Source organism: Daldinia vernicosa (genome assembly GCF_022497035.1).
Source record: "Daldinia vernicosa strain CBS 139.73 unplaced genomic scaffold F5Y00scaffold_72, whole genome shotgun sequence".
NCBI classification, from domain to species: domain Eukaryota; kingdom Fungi; phylum Ascomycota; class Sordariomycetes; order Xylariales; family Hypoxylaceae; genus Daldinia; species Daldinia vernicosa.
This window is the reverse complement of record NW_025953988.1, coordinates 46168-70434: the sequence shown is the minus strand read 5'-3', so window position 1 is coordinate 70434 and position 24267 is coordinate 46168. Positions and strand designations below refer to the sequence as shown.

The 24267-nt window shown below is 47.1% G+C and overlaps 10 protein-coding genes across 10 annotated transcripts; 6 read left to right on the top strand and 4 right to left on the bottom strand.

Moving 5' to 3' along the window:
• Positions 1–253: 253 nt before the first annotated feature.
• On the top strand, positions 254–1308 carry F5Y00DRAFT_273973 (NAD(P)-binding protein; the record flags this gene model as incomplete). Its single annotated transcript, XM_048013273.1, has 1 exon — positions 254–1308. The coding sequence occupies exon 1, from the start codon at positions 370–372 to the stop codon at positions 1306–1308; it is 939 nt and encodes a 312-aa protein (XP_047860475.1). The 5' UTR covers positions 254–369.
• A 147-nt stretch (positions 1309–1455) lies between these two features.
• Positions 1456–3545, bottom strand: F5Y00DRAFT_248428 (uncharacterized protein). The gene is made up of 5 exons (XM_048009440.1): positions 2936–3545; positions 2710–2880; positions 1946–2650; positions 1806–1890; positions 1456–1741 (listed from the first exon to the last, which is right to left on the bottom strand). Exons 1-5 carry the CDS (start codon positions 3107–3109, stop codon positions 1575–1577), a joined length of 1302 nt encoding a protein of 433 aa, XP_047860474.1. The 5' UTR covers positions 3110–3545; the 3' UTR covers positions 1456–1574.
• Positions 3546–6567: 3022 nt separating this feature from the next.
• Positions 6568–8410, top strand: F5Y00DRAFT_273972 (uncharacterized protein; the record flags this gene model as incomplete). Its single annotated transcript, XM_048013272.1, has 8 exons — positions 6568–6892; positions 6950–7200; positions 7261–7372; positions 7422–7560; positions 7759–7808; positions 7862–7940; positions 8028–8219; positions 8293–8410. The coding sequence occupies 8 exons, from the start codon at positions 6568–6570 to the stop codon at positions 8408–8410; spliced, it is 1266 nt and encodes a 421-aa protein (XP_047860473.1).
• Positions 8411–8462: 52 nt separating this feature from the next.
• F5Y00DRAFT_197417 (uncharacterized protein) lies at positions 8463–10331 on the bottom strand. The gene is made up of 6 exons (XM_048005289.1): positions 9954–10331; positions 9838–9874; positions 9690–9775; positions 9483–9622; positions 9165–9401; positions 8463–9103 (listed from the first exon to the last, which is right to left on the bottom strand). The coding sequence occupies exons 1-6, from the start codon at positions 10116–10118 to the stop codon at positions 8644–8646; spliced, it is 1125 nt and encodes a 374-aa protein (XP_047860472.1). The 5' UTR covers positions 10119–10331; the 3' UTR covers positions 8463–8643.
• Positions 10332–13001: 2670 nt separating this feature from the next.
• Positions 13002–14291, bottom strand: F5Y00DRAFT_266462 (uncharacterized protein; the record flags this gene model as incomplete). The annotated part of the gene is made up of 1 exon (XM_048011947.1): positions 13002–14291. One exon carries the CDS (start codon positions 14289–14291, stop codon positions 13002–13004), a length of 1290 nt encoding a protein of 429 aa, XP_047860471.1.
• Positions 14292–14409: 118 nt separating this feature from the next.
• On the top strand, positions 14410–14982 carry F5Y00DRAFT_266461 (uncharacterized protein; the record flags this gene model as incomplete). The annotated part of the gene is made up of 2 exons (XM_048011946.1): positions 14410–14722; positions 14786–14982. The coding sequence occupies 2 exons, from the start codon at positions 14410–14412 to the stop codon at positions 14980–14982; spliced, it is 510 nt and encodes a 169-aa protein (XP_047860470.1).
• A 985-nt stretch (positions 14983–15967) lies between these two features.
• On the top strand, positions 15968–18994 carry F5Y00DRAFT_273967 (eukaryotic translation initiation factor 3 subunit C; the record flags this gene model as incomplete). The annotated part of the gene is made up of 2 exons (XM_048013271.1): positions 15968–16319; positions 16378–18994. 2 exons carry the CDS (start codon positions 15968–15970, stop codon positions 18618–18620), a joined length of 2595 nt encoding a protein of 864 aa, XP_047860469.1. The 3' UTR covers positions 18621–18994.
• On the top strand, positions 18872–20243 carry F5Y00DRAFT_248415 (uncharacterized protein). Its single transcript, XM_048009439.1, has one exon. The coding sequence runs from the start codon at positions 19198–19200 to the stop codon at positions 19993–19995; it is 798 nt and encodes a 265-aa protein (XP_047860468.1). The 5' UTR covers positions 18872–19197; the 3' UTR covers positions 19996–20243.
• Positions 20244–20543: 300 nt separating this feature from the next.
• On the top strand, positions 20544–23469 carry F5Y00DRAFT_248412 (Alpha/Beta hydrolase protein). The gene has a single exon (XM_048009438.1). The coding sequence runs from the start codon at positions 20786–20788 to the stop codon at positions 22862–22864; it is 2079 nt and encodes a 692-aa protein (XP_047860467.1). The 5' UTR covers positions 20544–20785; the 3' UTR covers positions 22865–23469.
• Positions 23026–24140, bottom strand: F5Y00DRAFT_273965 (uncharacterized protein). Its single transcript, XM_048013270.1, has one exon. It carries the CDS (start codon positions 24026–24028, stop codon positions 23228–23230), a length of 801 nt encoding a protein of 266 aa, XP_047860466.1. The 5' UTR covers positions 24029–24140; the 3' UTR covers positions 23026–23227.
• Between the last annotated feature and the right edge of the window lie 127 nt (positions 24141–24267).

Below are 24267 nucleotides of genomic sequence, written 5' to 3'. Positions count from 1 at the left end.
TGGCAGGGCATGCAAGGCTTGCATGACATCGGACGGGAGGGACCTAATAAATCCTTGAACTTCTCCGTAAGTCCCCCAAGACGGCTGAGTCGTGCTCTATGTCACGAAGCGTTCCGCGTAGGTTTAGAACGGACGCTGGCAGCTTCGGGAGCCGAAAGGTTTGACGCGGCATCATACCCCCTACCTTGATGCATACATACACCGAAAAGGGGGTTGGTCAGACTGAACTCTGATATGCCGACGTGGGTATGTGAACGCGACTCCGCTATTTGACAATCTAAATAATCCCATGCTGTGGCTGCTGACCTCCTCCGCATAACTGCCGCACAACTGACGCATCATTGACTCAGATCCAGCCAATAGCCCAGCATGTCCAAAGTCCTTCTCATCACAGGTGCTACAGGAAAGCAGGGTGGTGCAGTGATAAGTGCACTTCTCGACCAGGACCCTGGCAAATTCACGATTCTCGCCGTCACACGCGACGTCAACAGCATCAGCGCTAAGAATCTTGCCCAGAAATCACCCTCGATCAAACTCGTGCAGGGAAATCTTGATAATGTGCCCAGCTTATTCAACGAAGCTCGAAAGATACATCCTCAACCTATCTGGGGTGTCTACTCTGTCCAGGTCTCTATGGGAAAGGGGGTGACCCTCGAGGGCGAAGTCTCACAGGGTAAGGCTCTCATCGACGAGTCTATCAAGGCCGGTATCAGACATTTCGTTTACAGTAGCGTCGAGCGCGGCGGAGACGAAGCATCGTGGGATAATCCGACCCCTATACCTCACTTCCAGAGCAAGTACCGCATTGAGCGGCGTCTCCGAAATGCCACCGGCCCGGGAAAACCGGGAGCAAGTATGGGTTGGACAATCCTACGTCCGGTAGCCTTCATGGATAATCTAGCTCCCGGGCTTCCAACCAGGGTTTTCATGGCCGCGCTGCATAATCACTTGGGAGATAAACGTATGCAATGGATCGCTACGTCGGACATCGGCATCTTTGCTGCCAAGGCGTTTGCTGACCCGGATCGCTGGAACCGAAGGGCCGTCGGTCTCGCAGGCGACGAGTTATCATGGGAGCAGCTTAATGCCTCATTCGCCAAGGCGACGGGGTCCCCCGTACCGGTGAGCTACTGGTTTCTCGGGAGCGCGCTGACGTACATGGTCACCGAGATGGCCCTGATGATTGGATGGTTTGCTAGCGATGGCTATAAGGCAGATGCTACAGCTCGACGCAAGGATCATCCTCAAATGCTGACATTGGAGGAGTGGCTAGTCAAAGAAAGTCCGTTTGAGACAGTCCGTCACTAGTAATGGGTGTGTAGAGGTGTGCCGATCCGTATCGCAATAGATGTAGCATAGCGCGGTATGATGCTATCCCCCTAGACATTGAAACCGGTGAATACAGGACTTTTACACAATTCATAGAGCAGAGTTGCACGTAACGAAGTAATCAAGTAGTATCGATCGATCGATTGATTAATTAATTAAATTAATTGGGAAAGAAGACAATACCAATGACTTTCGCTGTAAGGGGCTGTCGATAGTTTTGTTGCCGAAAACATCCCAGACATCCCTTACGCTAGAATCGTAAAGACTTGAGAGCTGTCGCCAGCACAAGGGGCAGAATCAAGCCTACCGTCGCCCGGCACGATGCACGTTGCATTTCGTTCGCTTTCTGGCGCGAAGACCAAATTTGTCTCTCCCGTAAATGGCACCAACTGGCCATTGTTCGTCTCGCCCTCTGGTTCAGTATTAGCATCAGAACGCGCTATAGCATCAGCATAGAAAAATAGTTATGTACATACCCCCAGCTGCCCGGCCTCCACAAGAGAAAATCGTTACTGTGTCACCGGCTGGGCGTCGTCCATCGAAACTGATACAACCATTCGTCTAGAGAAATGTCAGAAGAAACGACTATTAATATAATGAAACCGGTCCGACGTACCAAGCTGCTCACTATCAAAGCCGAATCTTGAGCGTTGTTGTGTTTCCCAGCCGTGATGATGTCGAACTTTTCATTAGGCGTCCCACTACACTCCACCAACGAGACCGGGATGAGGTTCTCACGAAAGTCACCAGCAGTTGGATCGATGAAGAGACATTGGCCGTTCGGTGCCTTTATGCTGACAGAGGTGAAAGCACGCGTCGCTGTGTCGTCCCGCTGATGAGACTCTGCTACTGCGGTGGGTTGTAACACGCCACCGGCACGAGATACGGGGACAGCCTCAGTGGGATTAGGAATTGCTCCGGTAGCATCCGAGACAGATGTCGTCGATCCCTGGCTTGGATTCTGTACGGTAGTAGCGGTGGCGGTAGATGTGACGGTCACTTGAGGGTTAATTGGCGTAGATGAGACACCTGTTCCACTCGATGCGCTGCTAACAGCTGTTGTTGGTGCATTGCCAAATGTAAATAGTTGATCGGAACTCCCAGCGGCACAGGGGGCAACATCGATGACGTTACCCTTGAGAGTGAAGCACGACTGCAGGTCATTTTGAGGTGAAAACGAGAGAGGTCCACTACCGCCGTTGAAAGGGAAGAGCTGAGAATCAGTGACTTCGCCGCCACCATCCGCCCGTCCACCGCAGCTAAAAAGAATGACTTGGTTGCCATCCGCACGTCGCGGATCGAAGTTGAAACAGGCATTCGTCTGGAGACTTATTAGTATATGCCTACCTCCCAAGTAATAGTTTAAGACGAAGTACTAACCAAGGTGCTAACAATAAGCATCGAATTCTCAGCATTGTTATGCTTCCCTGCGGTAATAATGTCCCATCCCTGGCCGTCTGTAGTGTCACATTCGGCTACTTGGATCGGAGTGAGATTTGCCCGGAAATCTCCAGACAGCTCATCAACGAATAAGCATCGCCCATCAGAGGTCTATAATATATATTCGTTAGCACAAAGCGCTGACTATCGTCCAGAGCTATCTTACCCGTATCTGCGTTCCTGAGAGAGCCCTCGTCGCCGTGTTATCCGGCTGTTGCGCCTCTTCAAACGCCGCCTGGTCGAGTTCTGTCACTGTCTTCCGAAGCAAGCCTCGCGACGCGATAGGCGATGCAGTCACGCATGATTGCAAGCTGAGAAAGGCGAAGATGAATGAATACATCGTTACTGGCAGTCCCAATATAGGAGTTCGGCAATGGCTCTTTTATATTTTTTTTTCTTGGTATAAATATAGAACAGTTCCCGTAAATATACGTTCGAGAGTTGGAACAATAGTATAGTAAGAATAGAAGAGCCTGCGCAGCAGGAATGAGTGACGAATAGAAAAGAGATAAAAGCGAATGTTAAGAACCTGCCCAAGACCTGGCGATGTTGTGACAGATGGTGAGGGTAACAACATCGTGTAGCGTCACCGGGCACGAAGCAGTTATAAATACTAAGCGCCGCATCGTGAGCTTACTATATCCGAACTTTTCGACGTTGCAAAGAGAAGAACCTCATCAAGGAGATGATATCCAACTCCCTATTTTAAAATGAGGGGGTTTGTGTCAAGTTTCATAGCGGCTCCCTAGGAGCCTTTGAAGTTTGGCGAGCCCACGTTTCTCTTAGCGCCGCGAAGCTTGGCTCAAGATATTGGTGGCGGCATTGCATACATACTTAAACATTGGTAGGGGGTTTATGCAGGGTCACAGAAAGGAATAGGTAGTGTGCCTATCCTGTATTGTACGGCGCCCTCGCCTCGGGGTTAAGCTGAATTAACGAAACAACGCTTGTCACAGACGCAATGATCGTCACCGGGATCAAAGATCGTTTATAGATACTTCCCTTTTCTAATCTTGAAAGTTCCAATCAATTGTTTCTTATAAGAGATAAATAATTTTCTAATTTCTAATAATCTAAGATTATTATTGGTCGATTTATAGTATTTGACTACATATACTTGAGGTAATCTCTCGTACGAATGAAACGAGCTGCTCATGCACTCATAGCAGGGAAAGGAACCTAACCTAGGTCGTAGGTCATAGATATATCAGGACTACCTAAAATACCCTGCGAAACAACGCGACCTTGGCCAAACTTCAATTCGGCCACCATTCTACCCTCATATGATTGAAACTAGAGGTTACCCCCCGGGCAACACAAAAGCCTAAGGTTTACACCGCACCGTGTTTCTATACTATTTTTATTACCTATTTTCATTATATATTAGCGATCTACCCCCCATTAAACTGGAGGGCACTCCTATAGTAACCCGAATTTATTGCTATTATACGGCTGGACAATACTCCCAATACCCTCGAGACTTGAGTAATATAAGAAGCCTTACATATATGCATATGCAAACCTACTCCTTTTATCTGTCATTGCTTTCTATAAGGCAGGAAAATTATCTGTAAGGTAGCAAGGCATGTATCCCAAATAGGAAATCTTTATTCGCATTCAACACAACATCCTAAGGTAAACCTTAGGCATAATATCGCTCTTCTTAGATTCTCTTAGAAGAAAAGTTTTCCTCAAGTACCTAAGGTGTATCAAACCCACGCCCCTGATACAACTATCAATCATTCTCCTCCTTATATATTTATATACCTCATCGCTTACCTTCTGATTAATATTTATCTAGGTGTGCTCTAACGTCACCGTGAAAATGACGCTGTATTTATAAATGCGATTAATTACCTAGGTAAGTCCAAGTGCTACACAGGATGAACAGGGGTAGCTCCACAGGTAGCCAAGCCGCGATTACCAAGAACGTCGACGAGATCTCTGATTTGCGCCAGGGTAAGGAATGATCCCTAATGAAACAGAGAGGCCAGAAGGCGACCCCGATAGTGACTCCAAAACTTACATTCATAGAATGAGAGATCAATCTCAGGTATATATAAGTATCGTATTCAAATTATGAAACGCGTCAACAGCGTTCGCATTAATATGGATGTACACGCTGATCAGCCAGGAGGAGATTCAGCCAACTTTATTCCCCGCTCTATATAAAATAGCCATGAGAGACCATTATCTTAGTATAGTTCACACATATATCATTAGTAAGATATCCGTGTTACCTTGGAGCGACTGATATGGGCTTTAATAAAGCGGTGACCACGGCTATAAGTACCTAAGTCAACCCGCAAATAGTAAAAGGATGGGCTTAAATCACCATACGGGCCTTAGGGAACTAGTATAGGAAGTTATGACTGTACATATATACGTAAATGTAGATGTTCAAATATGGATTAAGAATTAACATAAAGTCTTATACACGATATCTTTCCATGAAACCCCCTACTTATAAAGCCCCATTGGTTGACGTTTAGGTTAGTAATATCATTACGATTAAATTCATTGAAATATATGATAGCAAGTGGGACAGCCATTCTATACACTACTTAGTTCATATACTTTTCACCGAGAACTTGTATACTCCAATGGTAAGCCATGCCGTAGAACATGTTACTACTCAACCGAAAACCATAACTGTCGAACAACCCGCTATACCACTAAAAGGTTATTTAGTAACAGATTTTATTCTATTACTTTTTATATGTATCGAACAGATGGAATATCGGACAATAACCCTAATATATTGTAATGAATGCCTCTTTGATATGTGTTCCCAAAGCTAATATTGAATAAAGCTTCTAATCATCCTGTCTAAGATCGAGCTTTCTAATAAAGAGCACGTGACCATACGTAAACTGAGCGTTTCTTAACTTACGGGACAGAGAACTATACACATACCCATCTGCGTACCTGCGTACGTAGGGTAACATGACTCGCGGGTGGTTACGTAAAGGCTACCTGGATTTCCACGGCATTCCATGATGTCGGATGAAAATACTAAATAATGAAAGCGTATAATGCTAACTGGCTACCGCTTCAACCCCTGTATTAGGTAGGTAGGCTGGCCATATTATAATTACGTGATATTACTCTCTCATTACATGCTGTGTAGTAGGTCCCCTTTTGCAGGTCTCCATGGCGTGATATCTCTAGAAAACCCATCTAGGTACCTACCTAGAATATCTTCAATGAACAAGATAGGGATAATGGCAACGATCTCATCTTCATGTGGGGAATACAAGCGCTGAGAGATCTCAGATGAGGAAGTTCGGGTCAATCATGTAGCTTTGCATGTAACAATTAATCAGGACGAGATCATATATGTGGCTTGGCATGAAAACACCAGCAAACTTCCGGCCAATAGTCTGATGTTGAAGAAGCTGGACCACTCGACCCTCCGGTGCTATTAGGCCTCGGTAGGCTAAATTGGTTGGACGTAACTCGAGTGACATTCCCTGCTTGGAATTCTCCCCGTTTCCCATATTTCTTGCGCAAATGCTTCTTACGACCTTCTGTAACTAATTGCCAAGCGTGCACATTCATTGCTCATACGATCTAGGCTAAAGCTTATCGTTCTAGATCTGTGTCGCCCATGCGAATCACGACCTGCCCGATCGGGTAGATGTAAAGCACATCCATTGCAACGCTATCACTGTAGACTTCACAGCGTCATTGCGACGAGCTGCTATTACCAAAGCTGGAACTATAAAGTATATTGTCGAGTTCACCCTCCAAAAGCTTTTCCAAAAGGCTGCGCCCCTTAACTCGTAACCGTTCATCATGAAGTTCCTCCAGCCTCTTTTGTTGATCGCGCCCTTAACTGTGGCCTTGCGACTGGATAGGCGGGGTAAGGTTGTATATGATGGCTATAAGATATTCCGCGTGGCACCAGGGGATAATATTGCGGCCTTTGAAGCCCAGTTGGAATCTCTGGAGGCTATCGACCTCACCCACAACCATGGCCATGTGGAGGAGGAGCACTTCGATATCGCAGTGCCGCCTGAGAATCTTTCAGCGTTTGAGGCGCTGAACTTCACCTCCGAGGTGTTAACCGATGATCTTGGAGTTGACATAGCTCTCGAAGGAGAGCTTGCTGAATATCCTGGTAAGTTAGATAGATTAAATATATATAAGTACGCGGGCTAATTCCAATGGTACTCAGGACTATTAAGCGCGGCTGCTCTTCCAAGCCTTTCATGGTTCAGCGCGTACCATGCTTATAATGACCACTTGACGTTTTTGAAAGATATACAGGCGTCTTTCTCCTCTAACTCGGAGCTTATCACAGCCGGGAAATCATTTGAGGGCCGCGATATTCAGGGTATTCACCTCTGGGGAAGCGGTGGCAAGGGCTCGAAACCTGCTGTTTATTTCAATGGCAATGTCCACGCTCGCGAATGGATTTCCTCGAAGGTGACTATAAGCCCAAAATAGCTTTTGAGTTGGCTATATGTTACTAAAATTTGACCTTAGGTTGTTGAATATCTTACATACCAACTTGTTGCTAACTACAACAATGACACGACGGTCAAGAGCTTTCTCGATAGTTACGACTTCTATATCTTACCTATAGTCAACCCCGACGGTAAATTAACCCTTTTCTAATGATCTTAAATATTAGCTCATTTTATTAGGTTTCCTCTATACACAAACTACGAACCGGTTGTGGCGGAAGAATCGCCAGACGCGATCCGGCACCTCTGCTATTGGCACGGACGTCAACCGGAACTGGCCTTATAAATGGGATGGAGAGGGGTCTTCTACGAGCCCCGGGTCAGGTCAGTTAATCTTGTGATTCTCCAATATTGATCAAATGCATCGTTTGCTGACCGAAATTTAGAAACGTGAGTACCTAGTCGAGTATAAAATTTGCCTTGAAAGTACTACACAATAGCTCTCCGAGTCTCATTGTTGTTCAGGAAATGAAGATATGATAAGCGAAAGACCATATATTAATTGGGTTACCTATAGGTACCGTGGCGCTGCAGCAGGCGATACTCCAGAGAACACTGGTATCCGAAGTAAGATTCAACATTTATGTCGACTTGAAAGTATCTGACTTATTTCATCATAGCATTGGGCGACCAACTTGCGAAAAGCAATGGTATTAAGCTGTACATCGATTGGCACAGCTACGGACAATATATCCTGACGTCAGTATAACTTCGATCAGTTCTCTTTGCCGGGTTTAGACATCTATAACCCTATTATAGTTCTGAGAGCTGACGTGGACTTTGCAGGCCCTACGGCTACTCATGCACAGCAGCGGCTTCAAATCAGGCTAAGCAAGACTCACTAGCTAAAAATACTGCTTCCGCTATCGCAAAGCCATACGGGACTCGATTCACTACCGGTCCGATCTGCTCTACGCTCTATGCCGCTGCTGGCGGGAGCAACGATTATGTGACTGACGTCGACAAGGCAGAATATGGGTAAGTTAAGTGATCTGTTATATAGGGTAGAATCCTGTCTGAGCATGTACCTGAGTTACTAACCTAAACCAAGATGGGCTATCGAACTCCGTGATACTGGCCGAAACGGATTCACGTTACCCGCCGATCAAATCCTCCCAACTGGTATCGAGATATGGGAAGGGATGAAGTATCTTTTCGCTAATATGTGAAAATATATTCGAATTATATCAACATATCATGGTACGCTCAGACTCGTCGATATTTAGGTATTCGTCTAGATGTTGTTGCCGCCCGTAATAAATATCAATTTGAATTGTTGTTCTACCCTCAAGTCTTCAGGGGGACTTCGGCAATACTGTTTCCAACAGTAACCCAACCTTAACACAATTTAACAGAAGTATCTTGCAGAGGGGTATCATAGTATTTGGTTTACGTGATTATATCATCTTAAACTCTTGTCTTTTTCTGTATCTGAACTCCTTGGACGAGGCTCCTCCTTCACAATCCACTCATGCCTTATCGAAATTGCCCCCATCTCAAGACCGATCTCGCCTAGAGTGCCGAAACCCATGGGTGGCTCTGGGGATTTCGCTATCGATGCCTGATACCCGACTTCTTCGGGACGCAGGCGTGTTTCCGATGTATTCTCAATGAGCGGTTGGAATCGACGATTGCTGTTTTTCTTCGGTAGGGGTGCGATAGGCGGATCACTGTAATCTGCCGTTCCGTCAGGTGAGTATCGACCGCCGAAAAGGGGACGCATAGTCATTGCACACGCTGCCATCACGCCGAGACAGGGCTCAAGCGAACTAAGCAGAAGAGTATGCGGAGAACTGAACGTGATATCGTTGAAGTCCATTTTGATCATCTCAACTATACGGACGATGCTAACAATGCAGGGCCTACCAGGAATAATTTGTTAGGGGGAGCACATAATAGGCAAATTCAATACCAATTACTCACAACACCAATATGCCGAAGATTGCTGCTAACCGAAGCCGCTTCTCCCATGCTAACTCAAGCCTCAGCAAGTAAGGCATCGGCATGATAAGAATCACCAGGTCGGATATCATGTTGAGGACCCCCGTTACAGCCCATGATACTGTCGGGTCTCCACAGACTCCTCCCTCGATCGATTTGTCCCAGTTATAAGCGAAGGGTCTGCAGAGGAGGAAGGCGGTGAGAATGGCAGCTAAACCCCTTTATTACGGACCGTTAGCAATGGTAATGTAATGGGATACATAAAGAATTAGCAGAATGCGGTAGACAGCAGGCACATACCATCCAAGAACAAGAACGTAAGTAATTCTGGCGGTTACGATAAAACTCTGCACTAGGAAGATTTTCGTAGACAGTATGAGAATTGAAACTCTGCAAAGACAAAGGCTAACTGCCCATAGTAGCTGATTGGCAACTGTATGCTGCGTCCCATCACAAGAGTTAGTAAATCTCATTGATTGCAAACGATCGTGGCGCTGAGAAACATACCTGGAGGAATATCTCCGCTCCGGACTCGACGCCAAACCTATTCTTTATATCTTCGATATGGTAACCTACTCCACCTATAAGAACGGCTATCGAGTATAAATCGTTAACTCTTAATCTTAGACGATGTTTACTGGGAACTAATACGAACATGAGATAGACACGCCCTGATAGATGACAGCGAAAACCTAGGGCACAGCATCAGTAATGATCAAAGGTCTCTGACCAAGCTTGCTTGCTAGCAAGAATAGAACTTTTGCAACATACACAGGCTGCAATAACGAAAAAGTCACTCAAGTCGAGTACCCTATTCGCCGTACGTCTAGCCAAGACGCGTAAGGCGACGGATACCACCGCCAGGAGACTAAATACAACGCCGCAGACTATGATGGCCCTTTGATCTTGGGTCTCGATGGGGAAGATAAATGGCATAATAGCGTCCTAAAGTCATTCGGATGAACGGACGAAACGAATGACTCCTTTGGATGGAATATAGAAATGCACAATTCATCGATCATTGAAAAGCAAAATAAAACTGATAGCTGGAAGATTGCGTTCTAGATTTAGATAAGTCTGCAAACTGTAGCCATTTTCGACTGCTAGGTAATCCCGTCGCAATGGCCTATAGAACCAGCAGTATGGTATGTATGTATTTTACTGGGTGGCCCGGCAGGCAAAGCACAGGGGGACCTTCTATGAAGAACCAACACTCCGAAGCAGGACCCCAGTAGATAGATAAGCCAGGTTTCGTTCAGCAGCTTTGGCCTTTAAGAGTATACACACGACTCTACACACTCGACTTGGCTTCCTCACGTAGCCGATTCTGAACCCTCTGTGGTATTAGAAAGGCCAATGGTCTCAACTAGAAGTCCCAACTAGAAGTGTTTGATTCGTTAGTCTTGTCACAACACATAGCGTACGAGCCAGCGGTGACGGAGCGAGACCCACGAGGCAGTAGGGCCATCCAAAACATCACGCAACGGAAAATTCTCTACGCATTGACCTATGTGTTAAACAAGGGTTATTGAAGAGAAAGCTCGGGAAGCTGGGGTAATGCTTCTCCTTTAGCGGGCCTTCAAGGGTCTATGTAAATATGTAGTGATTCCTCTCCCTGCCGGTATGTGACTGTGCTTACCCAATCCGAGAAATGAACATCCACAAGTACCTACACACGTAACAAGGCACGACAAGGGACGCTCGTAACCAGAACCAGCAATATGGAATCGTCAGTTCGCCTCACCCTCAGCACTGAGCCATACCGCGGCATCAGATTACCTAGCCGATACCATCACACCAAACCGGATTTCGGAATCCTTGCCGGATAAAGATGCAACCTTAACTGGGACTGGTAGTACTAATTAGTTGAACACAACTTGGGAAGAAATACATACCTACCTACACTATGTATACAACTTACTACATATGCATCGTATGTATGTATACACCACATTAGGAAAAGGCTAATGGGCTTCTAATGGAGATATTGTGACGATCTCTCTTATGTACTTAGGTAGCTCGGCTGACCTTTCTGCTTGTTTGAATGTTTGCTTAAACCTCTTATTTACGCTAATAAATGAATGCTTATCATTCAATACTGTATGGAGTCCGCAAACCCGGTAAGAAGTCCACTTGCCGTGATGGGCTGCCACCAGCATGTCAATCCTTCCGGTAAGTTAGCGTACCCGTATTAGAATGACTATTATGCATTTGACGGGAGGACTAAAACACCACAATGACCTTATTACGACGAAGTTATTTGCCTGCGTCTGATTTTTTATATTAAGTTATAGACTGATAGTTCCAAGCGGTTATTATATTATATCATGCGACTCTACCTACGCATATCTTAAAAATTATGATAATATTTCGAGTTCAGCTCGGCCAGCTCTAGAAATGTTTGTAATTTACAAGCCTTTCTGGTGCGGGCTTGCTATTGTATGTAGGCACTCGGGTTAGACTCTTAATAAACCTGTCAACTAAGTACTGTTACTCATTTTACATTTCCAAAGAGGCTTACTTAACACTAGTTGTAAAAAGCAAACAATAATTTTATTGGTAATATAAGGGTAAGATTTTACAACGTCCGTTAATGGTGGGAATGACCATATTTGAACGATGCTAGTATAGAAAATTGGCAATAATTTATAGACTACTGAATTGGTTGGTTAAGCCGACGGCAAAACTAATTGTGATGGTGATAAGTACGGATTACAATCTACACAGTATTAAGCTAGCAAAACAAAACCGCGTGGTGCATAATACAGTACAAATATATACACACGAGCTAAGCATACTATGTACTGTCTTTCCAATTCGGGACTTAAATTCTTGGGGTTAGCCAATCGGAAAAGAAGCCACTGATTTCGGGATTTACATAAGCAAATAAGACAGTGCCCAGCTTGTTGCCTTATTGAAAACCATGCCGTATCCGCCGTACATAAATAGGTATTAAGTCGAAGTAACATAATACACTGGCGATTTATACACCTTATTTATTAAGTAACAAACAACTGTGAAGAGTATCTGGGCGTGAGAAGCATTTCATAACCATTGCGTAGGAAGAACCGGACAAATATGTATTTGTCTCTTTGCAACATCAAACACAGCTGTGGAAACATATACATGTTGGTATGGCTATAGAAGTACTATTTATGCTATTTAAGTAATAACCGCCGCAATGCGGTGAAATTTGTGAATACCTAAGTATCCCACGATGTTTGTGCCCTCACTTTTGCCACCCGATGTGAAATAGCCTCTGAAGGCAATCGAATCTGAATCCGAATCTGGCGTGAGTGTCGAATAAAACTGCCACTACCAAGCATCCCTGAATGGAGAAGAGTTGACGAACCCCCTTGCCCTATTTCGCATTTACCGGACCTAAAGCCAACCCGAAAAAAAGGAATTAGCAGCATCGCTCACTTGCCATACGCCTGAGAAGTCATGATAGAAACCAGAGCCGCTTTTTTCCCTCGATGTCGTAGTCAAAGCGCCGCCGAAACGCGTCGAATCGCAGTGGAAAAAGAATACGCGCATAATTAAGCCTTGCCTGATGAACGCCGGTGTGATAAACTTCGCTTCTGCCTGGTCCTCTATCCGTCGCAATAAAAAAAGGGAACCGCCACGTCTAAGTGGCTTATTATGGGCATGGGGAGAAAAAGTGTCCAGAGCCAACCTCTCATTGTGACCTATGTCAACATGAGGAAGATGGCCGTGGAGGGTCGGCTGTCAACTGAGGAACGACTGCTGAAAGCTGGGTTGTTCCCGTCGAAGTGTCTCGTAGTGTGGCTAATAATAAACCGAGGCCGCCATATGTTGCTACATGACAGGGCCATCTAGCATAGGCCCTCCCATCTCCATGTTATCCATGGGCACGTCCATACCGGTTCCTCGGGTCTCCATGCTAGACATGCGCGCTTCCACCGCACCCATGCGCGACTCCATATTTTCGATTCTTTTTTCAATGCCGTCTAGGCGTTGCTCGATGCGATCGAAGGCTTGTGTCATCTCGTGGCTCATACGGTCCATCTTATTCGTTAGACTTCGTATACTCTGGGCGGTCGGTGTGTTCTCTTGGCCCGGATTGCTGCTGTGAACTCGGGGCTCATGGTTGTGCTGATCGCACTGAACCTGGAAACGCCACTGGTTGCCGAGCTGGACCTCACATACTGCCTTCGCCCTCCAAGGGCAATCAACCTTCCTCGTGCTCGGGTTACGCTTCTTGGCAGTGCTGTTGTACTTGACGCCGCCACGGTCACACACCAAATCATATCGTGTAGGCTTGTGGTCGCGATAGTTACTGGCTCGAAGCTTTACGATTCCGAAACCCTGATCCTTCGCCACGCGCTGGATGGAACCGATAAGGTCCTCGAAGCTTGGAAATATGCCTTCGGGGGGCGATCGAAGGGCTCCGGAAGGAGCGGGATCGTTGGTTGGCATATTCACCGGGGTCGCTGGGGTTGTCGTCGGGCCCGGGCGCGGGGTGTTTAAGGCGCTCGAGTTACCGTTGACGACGACGCCCGGGGCGACCGCACGGTGGTGGGGGGGCTGTTGGAACGAAATGTTGGCGGTTGGGGGTGAACAGCTAGGGGTTGAAGGTGGAGTATAAAAGAGGGAGGGAATAGAAGGAGAAGGTGTGTAGGTGAGGCTATCTCCAAACTTAAGCTGTGCCTCGGTTTTCTCGGTGGGGTGGGTTGTCGGATACGGCTGCTGGTCACCGTGTGAGTTTGGTGAGGTTGACGCGGAGAATGCTGCGGTAGGACAGTGGGAAGAGTTGAATTGGGGACGAGGATCGGGACGGAAGAAAAGAATTGGTTGGTGGGTGGGGAAAAGGAAATCGGGCACTTTGCTTACCTGAGCTGTTAAGTGAGGCTGCAGAGGTGGCAGAGGCTTGTGAGGCAGAGGGTAGCCACATTTACGCGTCAAGTGGGTACGCGCCTCCTTCTGTGCACGAGCCACTTCCAATTGAATTTGGGCAGGAAGGTAGGTTCGGCCGATCTCCGGCTGAGGCTGAGCTTGAGCTACGTGAGTTGGTACCTGCCACTTGTTCGTCTGTGCCGGCAGCTGGAACTCTGATCCAGGATTAACGACCCGCTGTTGATCGTTCATCTTGAAATATTCCATCGGAAATCGGAGGGTATTGGATTTTTATATCTATTTCCCAAATTACTGTTGTAAGATCAAGAAATCAAATTGCTGATCTTATGCTTTGGACTTTGGTTAAATAATGGCTGCGGTCGGGAGTCAGTTAAAGAAGTCTAGCGTTGCTGGTTCAGCACGGAGTAAGGAAGACGGACAGATGCCAGATGAGGAGCAGCTGGAGCTGAGCATGAAGCAGCTGAATCTCCTACACGTCAAGGTGCGAGAAAAAACTTTTCTGATGTTTGCCTGCCTTTTAGACCAGAAATGGTCAATGCTCATACTTCCATATCGTCACTTCCGCACCTTCATCGTATTACTGACACATGGCGGAAAACAGTGCCGGGAGTTGAGAACAACTGTGCAGCGCATGCTAGAGGCTATCCCGAATAATTCTACTGGTACTGTATTTTTCTTTCTTGTATTCGTATCTTTTAGCACTTGGGCATGCTGACACATGGTAGCCGAGGAAGTCTACGAGTGTTTCGTTAAGTCAGTCGTCGCCGCAACCACTCAGATTAAGGACTTCAATGCCCTTTACAACAGCGAGGAGAGTAAGAAGGTCCTCGACCAAGCTAAGAAGAGTCGCGACGCCAACCCCAAGGGAATCAAACCTTGGCGTGCTAAAGACCACCCTGACTGGTTGGATCTCGCTCAATAGGTAAAGGTTCCGCGGCTTGATCAATGGGAGTCGATATGTCTTGAAGGCAGTCAACATCAGCGGCCCGGGCTACGGTATTTTCCTACGGTATTTTCCAGTGTTTCGACATTACGGCGGCGTTTGGTCTACGGCGGAACGGTGTTACGGTGGGTTCATATTTACGTAGATACCTAACGTAATACCGCTACAAAGACGTTGGTGTGAAAGTGTTATTGTGCTTGAAATCTTATTGTACTATATCATTTATATATGGCTATCCTAAGGAACTACCCTGGGTTAGGTAGTCGGGTATAACCATGCTGTACTCCACCACGTTTTCTAATCTAGATATCTTTTAACATGGGCGAGCTGTGTATATGTGTATTGCTGGTCTACTCATTCCATCCCTCGAGATTGGTTCTCTTCGTATCTTCGTGGTATTCAGATCCCTCCTTACTAAGCTGCTAAAGGAGTCATTGAAAACAGACCTATTTTGGAGAATTCTATATAATTTGAGCTTAGGACTTTAGCTTAACACATGAATCAGGAATTCAAATACATACGTACTTAATAAATGCATGATTTGGATAATTCCGCCCAATAAATTATATGCTCTGGAGTAAGATGTCGGACCGTTCACCTTGGGAAAAGAAAGCCAAAATCAGAGACACACTCATGTTACTAACAATTATCCTCTTGCTTAGGTAAGATGATGCACGGACTGCATAAATAAGGAGAGTTCGATAGGCTGATAAGGCTAGCAGACTGCCCGCTGAAGTCGGCTCACCCACCCCTCGACCCCACATGCACCAAAAATTCGTTGTGATTTCCAAAAAACTGTGTGCACCTTTTTTAATTTGCCTTTGCCCCTCCACATTCAACTTCTTGCCTTCTTCCAGGCATACGAGCGCAACTCCTACTTTGTCGCATTGACACATTGACACAAAATATCCCACTCATTAATTCCGAAATCATTTAAAAAGTAGTAGAGAAAACACCCGACAAAATGTCTCGATTCTTCCGTAGCGGCGACGATAGCTCGTCCGAGAGCAGCTCCGAAGAGGAGGAGCTCTACTCCGAGGAAGAGGAAGAGGAAGAACAGGAGGAAGAATCTGAAGAGGAGGAGGAGGAGGATGAAGATGAATCCGAAGAAGAATCTAGCAGCGATGAGGAGGGTGGCAAAAAATCCGGTGCTGCTCGTTTCTTACGTGGTGATGATTCCGAGAGTGAAGAAAGCGACGATGACGCTCCCAAAACCCTCAAGAGCGCGAAAGACAAGCAGTTTGCCGAGCTTGAATCCACGATTGATACCATCGAGAAGCGTCAGAAGATTAATGATTGGGGTGCCGTATCTGTTGGTAAGTTCAGTTGATTGAATACTGGTCAAGTTCATACTTGTTAACGACTTCAATTTAGAATTCGACAAGCTCAACAGACAAGCCGCCAAGATTTCCGAGCGCGGCAGGACACCGAAACTCTACATAAAGGCCCTAGTCGAATTGGAAGATGCGATGAATGAGACCATTTCGAAGCAAAAGGTCACACCCAAGAAGATGAACGCCACGAGTGCTCGTGGTCTCAACGCCGTTAAGCAAAAGATCAAGAAGCTCAAACAAGATTACCAAACCCAGGTCGATGCGTACAGAGAGGATCCCCTTGACTTCCTCGCTTCAGATGAAGAAGAGGAAATGCCTGTTCCTAAGCCTAAGAAGGCTAATAAGGCAGACTTATACGTCGACCAAGTCGAGGAAGACCAAGAAGGCTTTGCTACCGTCGGAAAGGGTGGCAAGACGCTCCAGTTCACACCCGAGAGCATCTTCAAGCACCTACGCGCAATCTTAGAGTCCCGTGGTAAGAAGAATACAGACCGGATCGAGCAGATCAAAATCATGGAAAAGCTTCTCGAAGTTGCCGCCACTCCATACCAACAAATCAAGGTCCTTTTGACTATTGTTTCCGCGAGGTTCGATCTTGGCTCTGGCGGTACGGCATCTATGCCATTGGAGCACTGGAAAGCTGCCGAGAAGGAAATTTCAACCTTGCTCGAAGTGCTCGAGTCAAATCGGGAGTATATTGTGATCGAGAACGCTGAGGAGTGGGATGACGACGAGAAGCCACCCACACTGCAACCGAACGAGAAGTATATTAAGATCCCTGGAAGTATTGTGTCGTATGTTGAACGGCTCGACGACGAGCTCACACGTTCGCTGCAAAATATTGATCCTCACACTTCGGAATATATCGAACGACTAACTGATGAGGGCTCCCTGTACAACGTTATTTTCCGCGGCCTTTTGTACTACGAAACCCTCGCTAAGGACACATCTTTGCAGACGCCACAGGACAGTCTAAACCGCATTGTAATGCGCAGATTAGAGCATGTCTATTTCAAGCCTGCGCAGGTTGTCAAGATCCTCGAAGAAAATGCTTGGAAGCCGGTGCCTGCAGATGTCGAATCTACTATCACCCCCAGAGGAAGCATCTCAGATGCTACTAATCTCCTCAACGTTCTCTGCAATTACTTGTTTGTCAACAGCGAGGGCATCATTCGAGCACGTGCGATGCTGTGCCAGATATACTTCCTCGCTCTACACGACGAGTACTACAAGGCTCGAGACATGATGTTAATGTCCCACTTGCAGGAAACAATTAGCAGTTTCGACGTCCAGACGCAGATACTCTACAACCGAACCCTGGTGCAAGTTGGACTGTGCGCTTTCCGTAAAGGTCTGGTGTATGAGGCGCAGAACACGCTGCAGGAAATCTGCGGTAGCGGCAGACAGAAGGAATTGCTAGCTCAGGGCGTTATGATCCAGCGTTTCGCACAGGTCTCCCCCGAGCAGGAAAGGCTAGAAAAACAGAGACAGTTGCCCTTCCACATGCACATCAACCTCGAGCTTCTAGAGTGTGTCTACCTAACTTGCAGCATGCTTCTCGAGATTCCGCTCCTCGCTCAAACCGGCTCCTCGCCGGATATCAAAAAGCGAGTTATCAGCAAGACCTACCGACGTATGTTGGAGTATCACGAGCGACAAATCTTCACCGGACCTCCCGAGAACACGCGTGATCACGTTATGCAAGCATCTCGTGCCTTGGCTGCTGGCGAATGGAAGAAGGCAATCAACTTCATCCACAGCATTAAGATATGGGAATTGATGCCAAACACGGAAGAGATCAAGACAATGCTATCGAAGCAGATCCAAGAAGAGGGTCTACGAACATACCTCTTCACTTATGCTCCCTACTACGACACTCTTGCCATCTCCACCCTCTCTTCTATGTTCGAACTTGAGGACCGCAAGGTCTCGGCCATTGTTAGCAAGATGATCAGCCACGAAGAGCTAGCTGCTGCACTCGACCAGGTCACATCGACGGTCATCTTCCGAAAGGGCGTAGAACTATCTCGCCTTCAGAGTTTAGCGCTCACACTATCGGACAAGGCGGCGCAGCTCATCGAGACCAACGAACGCACGCTCGAGCAACGGACACAGGGTACGGCCAACGCCTTCGACAGGAGAGGCGGACAGAACCAGCGAGGTGGCCGAGGTGGGGGACAGCGGGCGGGTCGGGGCGGCCCGAGAACGGGTGGGACTGGTCAAAGACAGGCCGGTGGTACACAGTTTACAGGTGGCGTACTAAGTGGTGCAGTCCGCACTTAGACGGCTGGTCGGGCATGGGATTTTCTTCTTTTCCTCTCTCGCGTTTGTATCCACTGCATACGGTAAGGTTTGACATTTAATGATAAAAAAACCTCGGTATGGGACTAGTAAAGTCACTGGTGGAGGTTCACCTACGATGGTCATGTAGCTATGACTAGAGAATTGACTTTATTTATTGTAACACGGCGTATTTGACGACTTCTTAGCAGCTCGGAGCGTCTAATGTCGCGATAATTTGCTAAATTTCCGCATGACACGTGAATATATTTTGAATGTATTCTATAAATGCATGTCGATAGGATTATAATGTAAAAGGAGCGAGTCCGAGGCTAACCTTAAAGGGAAAGCATCCCACTTTGATTTTGCATCACTAAGCGTCAGTCCCCTACTAACAAAGATAATAGAACCTACCATAGTAGAAATTCTGCTGCTTTCTAATCGCTGACTTATTCGATACGAGATATAATCGGCGATATACTACATAATGTCAAGTATATTAGGTACTTTTTCTAGGTATATAAACAAACACACGCGACGATATGAAATATGATTAAGTAACGAAGTGAACCAACCGCCTATGACTTTGCGACGTTTAGCTACTTTTGCTAGACTTCGTCTCGTTAGAAATTATCATCAAGCTCTAATCGGAATTCGTCCTCGGCCGCTATCCTTTTCGCGACATAACCTCGTGTACCGCATCCATCTCGTCGCCGCTAATATGTCGTCTACCGACACGTCTTCGCCGAGCGATCCCCTAGCAGCCTCTAGCAGCAGTTCCAAGGATATCGCCACGATCTCGAAAGAAAGGCAGGATGAGGAGACGAAGCAGGAAAAAGACGAAGAGAAACTTCCCCCCCTCAAGGGAGCTGAGTTCCGCGCCTACAATCGTTTAGCTGAGCACATGGATCTATTCCACGCCCATTTCCGTACGGCGTGGAATACGCTATGGGCGGCGGCTTGCGCGGGGAACGGTAGCAAAAACAAATCGTCGTCGCGAGCTGGACGGTCTATCATTAACGACGGATTAGCCTTCGTGGCTCAACTCGAAGTGCACCACAACATCGAGGAAACATACATATTCCCTATACTGGCTCGGCGGATGCCCGAGTTTCGAAACGACGGGAAGGGTGGTAAGAACGCGGCAGAGCTGTTGCGACAACACCGCGAGATTCACGACGGCATGGAGGGTATGCGCAAGTACCTCAGGGGTTGTCGCGACGGCGAGCAGGATCTAGACATGGGAACGCTAAAAGCACAAATGGAGGGCTGGGGAGCTATACTCTGGACCCATCTCGATCAAGAGGTTGCGACGCTAGGTGCTGAGAACATGAGGAAGTATTGGACCGCCGAGGAAATCAGGCGGATACCTATGTAGATAAAGGGCGAATGCCGAGTCGAATATCGAGTAGAGAGCAGGTCAGGCCGGAGTGGATTGAATATATCTGCGATAGTACTGGTAGAGGTAGAGGTAGAGATATTATGATACCAAAGTTAGACTGAGACAGGGAGAAATCATTGCTACAGCCTACATAGACAACCAACATGCCAGTAATATATTTATTGCCTATACTTTCTTTCACCATTTTAGCCTTAATTCTATCATATAATGTACCTATATAAAGTATATATACTAATGTAGCCATATTAGTGAACTTGGCCCTGTAATAAGTTAGTTCCCTACAGCTCTTCTTTACATCTGTTATAACTAACTAACCTATTATAATTATAATGAGCTTAAGTGAAATGAAATCGTATAATGATAACAAGGTCGATTACCGATTAACAAAGAAACGATATTAATCAAGTAATCCATAAGTATTTCAAATATCCGGATAAATAAGAAGAAACGACAGACAGAATCGTATAAATGCACGACTAGGAGAGACTGGAGAGTATCTGCCCCGCTCCGAATTCCTACTGTGACCTACGTACTGTACTGTATTATACCTGAGGTAGGTTACTTACGTATGCATCATAGAATAAAGGGATACCTAGAATAAAGGGATATGAAATCTATCGATACCTAGCCGAAGGTAACGAACTCCAACCTCTTTCAAATCATTATATGCCATCATTACCGAGCAAACATATTAGTAACCCTCATCCACCATCATGAGCCGGTGATAAATAATCTTATTATCTCTCGTCGGTTGCCGGTTGCCACGATGAAGAAGCCGTCATCCTTGGGTGGTTCAAATCCAGATTCACAATACAGACCATCATGGCCGAAAGTATTAGTTGCAATAAGCTTAGTTGGGATCGCTACCTTTTTCACTTTATATAGCCACCTCCCAGGCCTATCGTATGAAGGATTTCGTCAACAGTATTACCATGACCTCGTAGGTCTCGTAGGTGGCGCGTTACAGTCTTATGCCCAGTCTCCCTACGGTCGGTTCCCGTTCCCTGACGACCCATTCCACTTCATTCCCTGCACTAATGCGACCTTACTACCCGCACTCGACGATTCTAACCCGGTCCAGAGCTGGGCTCGCCTTTTTGACCCGAATCCTGAACACTGGAGCTGGGGGGCACCGACTTCAGAGCAGAACGTCCAGGGCAGAGATCCGTATTCTGGACGGGGGATCTATCTTTGTGGTTATCTCCAAGTTCCCCTAGATTACACTAACAAATCCGAACCTCGCATTGTTCGGCTCGCGGTAACCAAATACCAAGTCTCGGGCCTTGTGCGTATTAATACGGCGATTAATACGGCGCAATCCAGTTCTCCGGCTGCGGGATCCAAGAGTGAACGTACTATTATTGTTGATCCTGGCGGTCCGGGCGCGAGCGGCACATCGCTAGTCTGGAGAGCTGCAGAGAACTTCACGAAGCGCTTGAGCGATGGCAAATTTGACATCCTAGGATGGGATCCGCGAGGTGTCAACGCGTCGTTGCCTTCTATAGCATGCTTCCCCCACGATGCTTTCAGGGACCGCTGGTCTATGCTGACGGGGCAGTACCGTGAAGCGGCTGGATCACCCCAAGTTAAACTCGAACTCGCCGACGCCATGAACAATGCTACATTTCATGCCTGCAAAGAAAAATACGGCGATATTCCCCAGTTTCTCAGCACGGCCTTCGTTGCGCGTGACATGGAAGAAATCCGTAAAGCCCTCGATGAAGACGAAGTAACTGGCTATCTCGTTAGTTATGGTACCAGCATCGGCCAAACATACGCTAATATGTTTCCACATAGCGTGGGCCGCTTGATTCTAGACGCTCTAGAATATGTTCGTGATCATCGTCAGCTTGGTGGTTTTGGATGGGCTGCGCTAGATAATACGACTGATGTCTGGCGTGACGGATTTCTAGGCGAGTGTCTCAACGCCGGCCCAAAATACTGCGCCTTGTCACAGCCCAGAGGCTCAGAAACCGTGTCATTACAGAACTTGGAGGATCGAATGCGAAACCTATTGGTTTCGCTTAGCCAGCGACCCATCACGGGGTATCTCGAATCGAGTGGACCTTCTCTCATTACATACTCGGCTGTCGTATCTGCTATATATGGCGCCTTACACAATGCCGACAGTTGGCCTGCGCTGGCCCAGATGTTATACGAACTGGAAGCAGGAAATTCGACACTAGCTACGGCCTTCCTTGACAATTCGGAATGGGAGTATCACCCTTCAACCTCATGTCCGACCTCCCCTCGGCCCCGGCCTCTGTCTCACGAGCTAGGCCCCTTAGTTATCTGTGCAGACTCATACGATGCTCCCTTGCCGCCAGACGGCCTACTCTGGTGGCAGTCGCTCTGGGCTAATATGACTACCCGATCTTGGATATCAGGGAACGAGGAGTTTTTTAGTGTCCTCCCATGCCAACATTTTCGCACCTATTGGCCTCCGCCTGCTGAGCTCTACCGGGGAGACCTAAACCACACACTCAAGAACCCGTTGCTACTAATTGCGGAGACACACGACCCGGCGACACCCTTACGGAACGGGAAGAACCTTTTGAATGAAATGGGTAAGAATGCCAGGTTGATCGTTCATCACGGCTATGGACATTCTTCCAGGGACAAATCCAGCTGCACCGACTCTATCATACGGGCGTTCATCCTCAACGGCACCTTACCTGCAGAGCAAGAAACACCTTGCTACGCGGACGGAAAGCCGTACCTTTACGGATCCAATACAACGGAGTTTCGAACCGGGAGTGCTGTGGCTCAAGACCCGATTCAGATATGGCGAGAGCATATCCAAGAGTTAGCATCATGGAACCCAAGGCTAGTTCTCAGAAGATGATGTGATATTTAACGACAAGTACATATACCCAGGTGCTCAGAAAATATAACTGCATAGTCTTATTTATATCAACTCAAGAAACGGAGCTATGTCTAGTTGGCTTTATCACTATGCTCTCTATTTGTAGTGCAAGTGGCAATGTTTATTATCTTGTGGCCTGGCCCTCGTATAGATATTTCAAACACAAGAGGCATGAGCGAAGTACGTAGGATATAAAGAGACTGCAATAATACCGGTACATCTTATATTGATATATATACATTGGAGTTAGAACAGACTCGCCATTGAGAGGAGCTTCTTCCAGTAACGCCGCCATATATAATGTACCGTCCCCAATCTTCTCTCATCTCACCCACCTCCACTTTAAGGCATTATAACCTCTTTCTCTCCGCCGAGTACGTACCGTGCGCTCGCCATCATGAACTCCTTCCAGATGCGAAACTCCTCATCGTCCCGCGGCGCATATACCATGACATAACTCCACGGCATTAGACTAGCGACACCGCTCATGCGATGCCTCTCCGCCCAACCGCGCTCGATAGCCGTAGCAGCATCAGCTAGACTCAACACCATATGCGTGCTGCCTTCGGCATGCGGATGCGCAAATTCGCCGTTTAGGTTTTTAATCTCGTCGCGCAGGGCTAGACCAGATTGTAGCCATACGCTTTTGAATAGCGGCCCTTCGAGATTTGACGGTCGGACCCGTATTAAGGATGAATTGGCTTCGGCAAGCGCGTCTAGGAAAGATTCCTGTCGAGCTCGCATCGCGGGCGTGGCTTGCTGTGATGTCTGCCGGTGCGGGCCGACGAACGCGGGCACCTCAGGCCGGGTCCCCTTGCGCGGCGGTATCGAGCCGGAGAAGAATGAGCGTTGGCTTAGCGGTCCGTATCGTGCTGACTGTGCTAGTTTGGCGTTGTCGTAGGGCGCGGGGACGCGAGTGTCTGATCGAGCGAAAGAACGGCCGGCCGATTGGAATAGGTATCCGAGGATGTTAAGGGGCAGGCCGTTGGGGCCGAGAGCATACCAGGCACGGTAATCGGCTACGATGCGGGATAAGATCGAGGCGGTGCCACCGGCGGCTACTACGGCTGCGATAGATGTCCAGAGGGCTCTATTCTGCCGGAAGAGCTCGAGGACCGGTGGGGTTATCTTGGTGATGTCCATTATAACGTATGTTTGAAGGTTTAATATTTTATCACAGTACTATAATTAAAGTAAATAGATGATGTGTGTGATGGGCAAACACTTATTCTACTTGCTGAGTGATATTGTACGGTCAGCATAACTATTCGCCTTGGACATCAGATTAACTGTTGTGTAATAGGTACCTATTTATATATATTCTTTTACGTGTATACCCACGTAATACCCATACGTATTATCTAGGACCCTCATGGGTATGA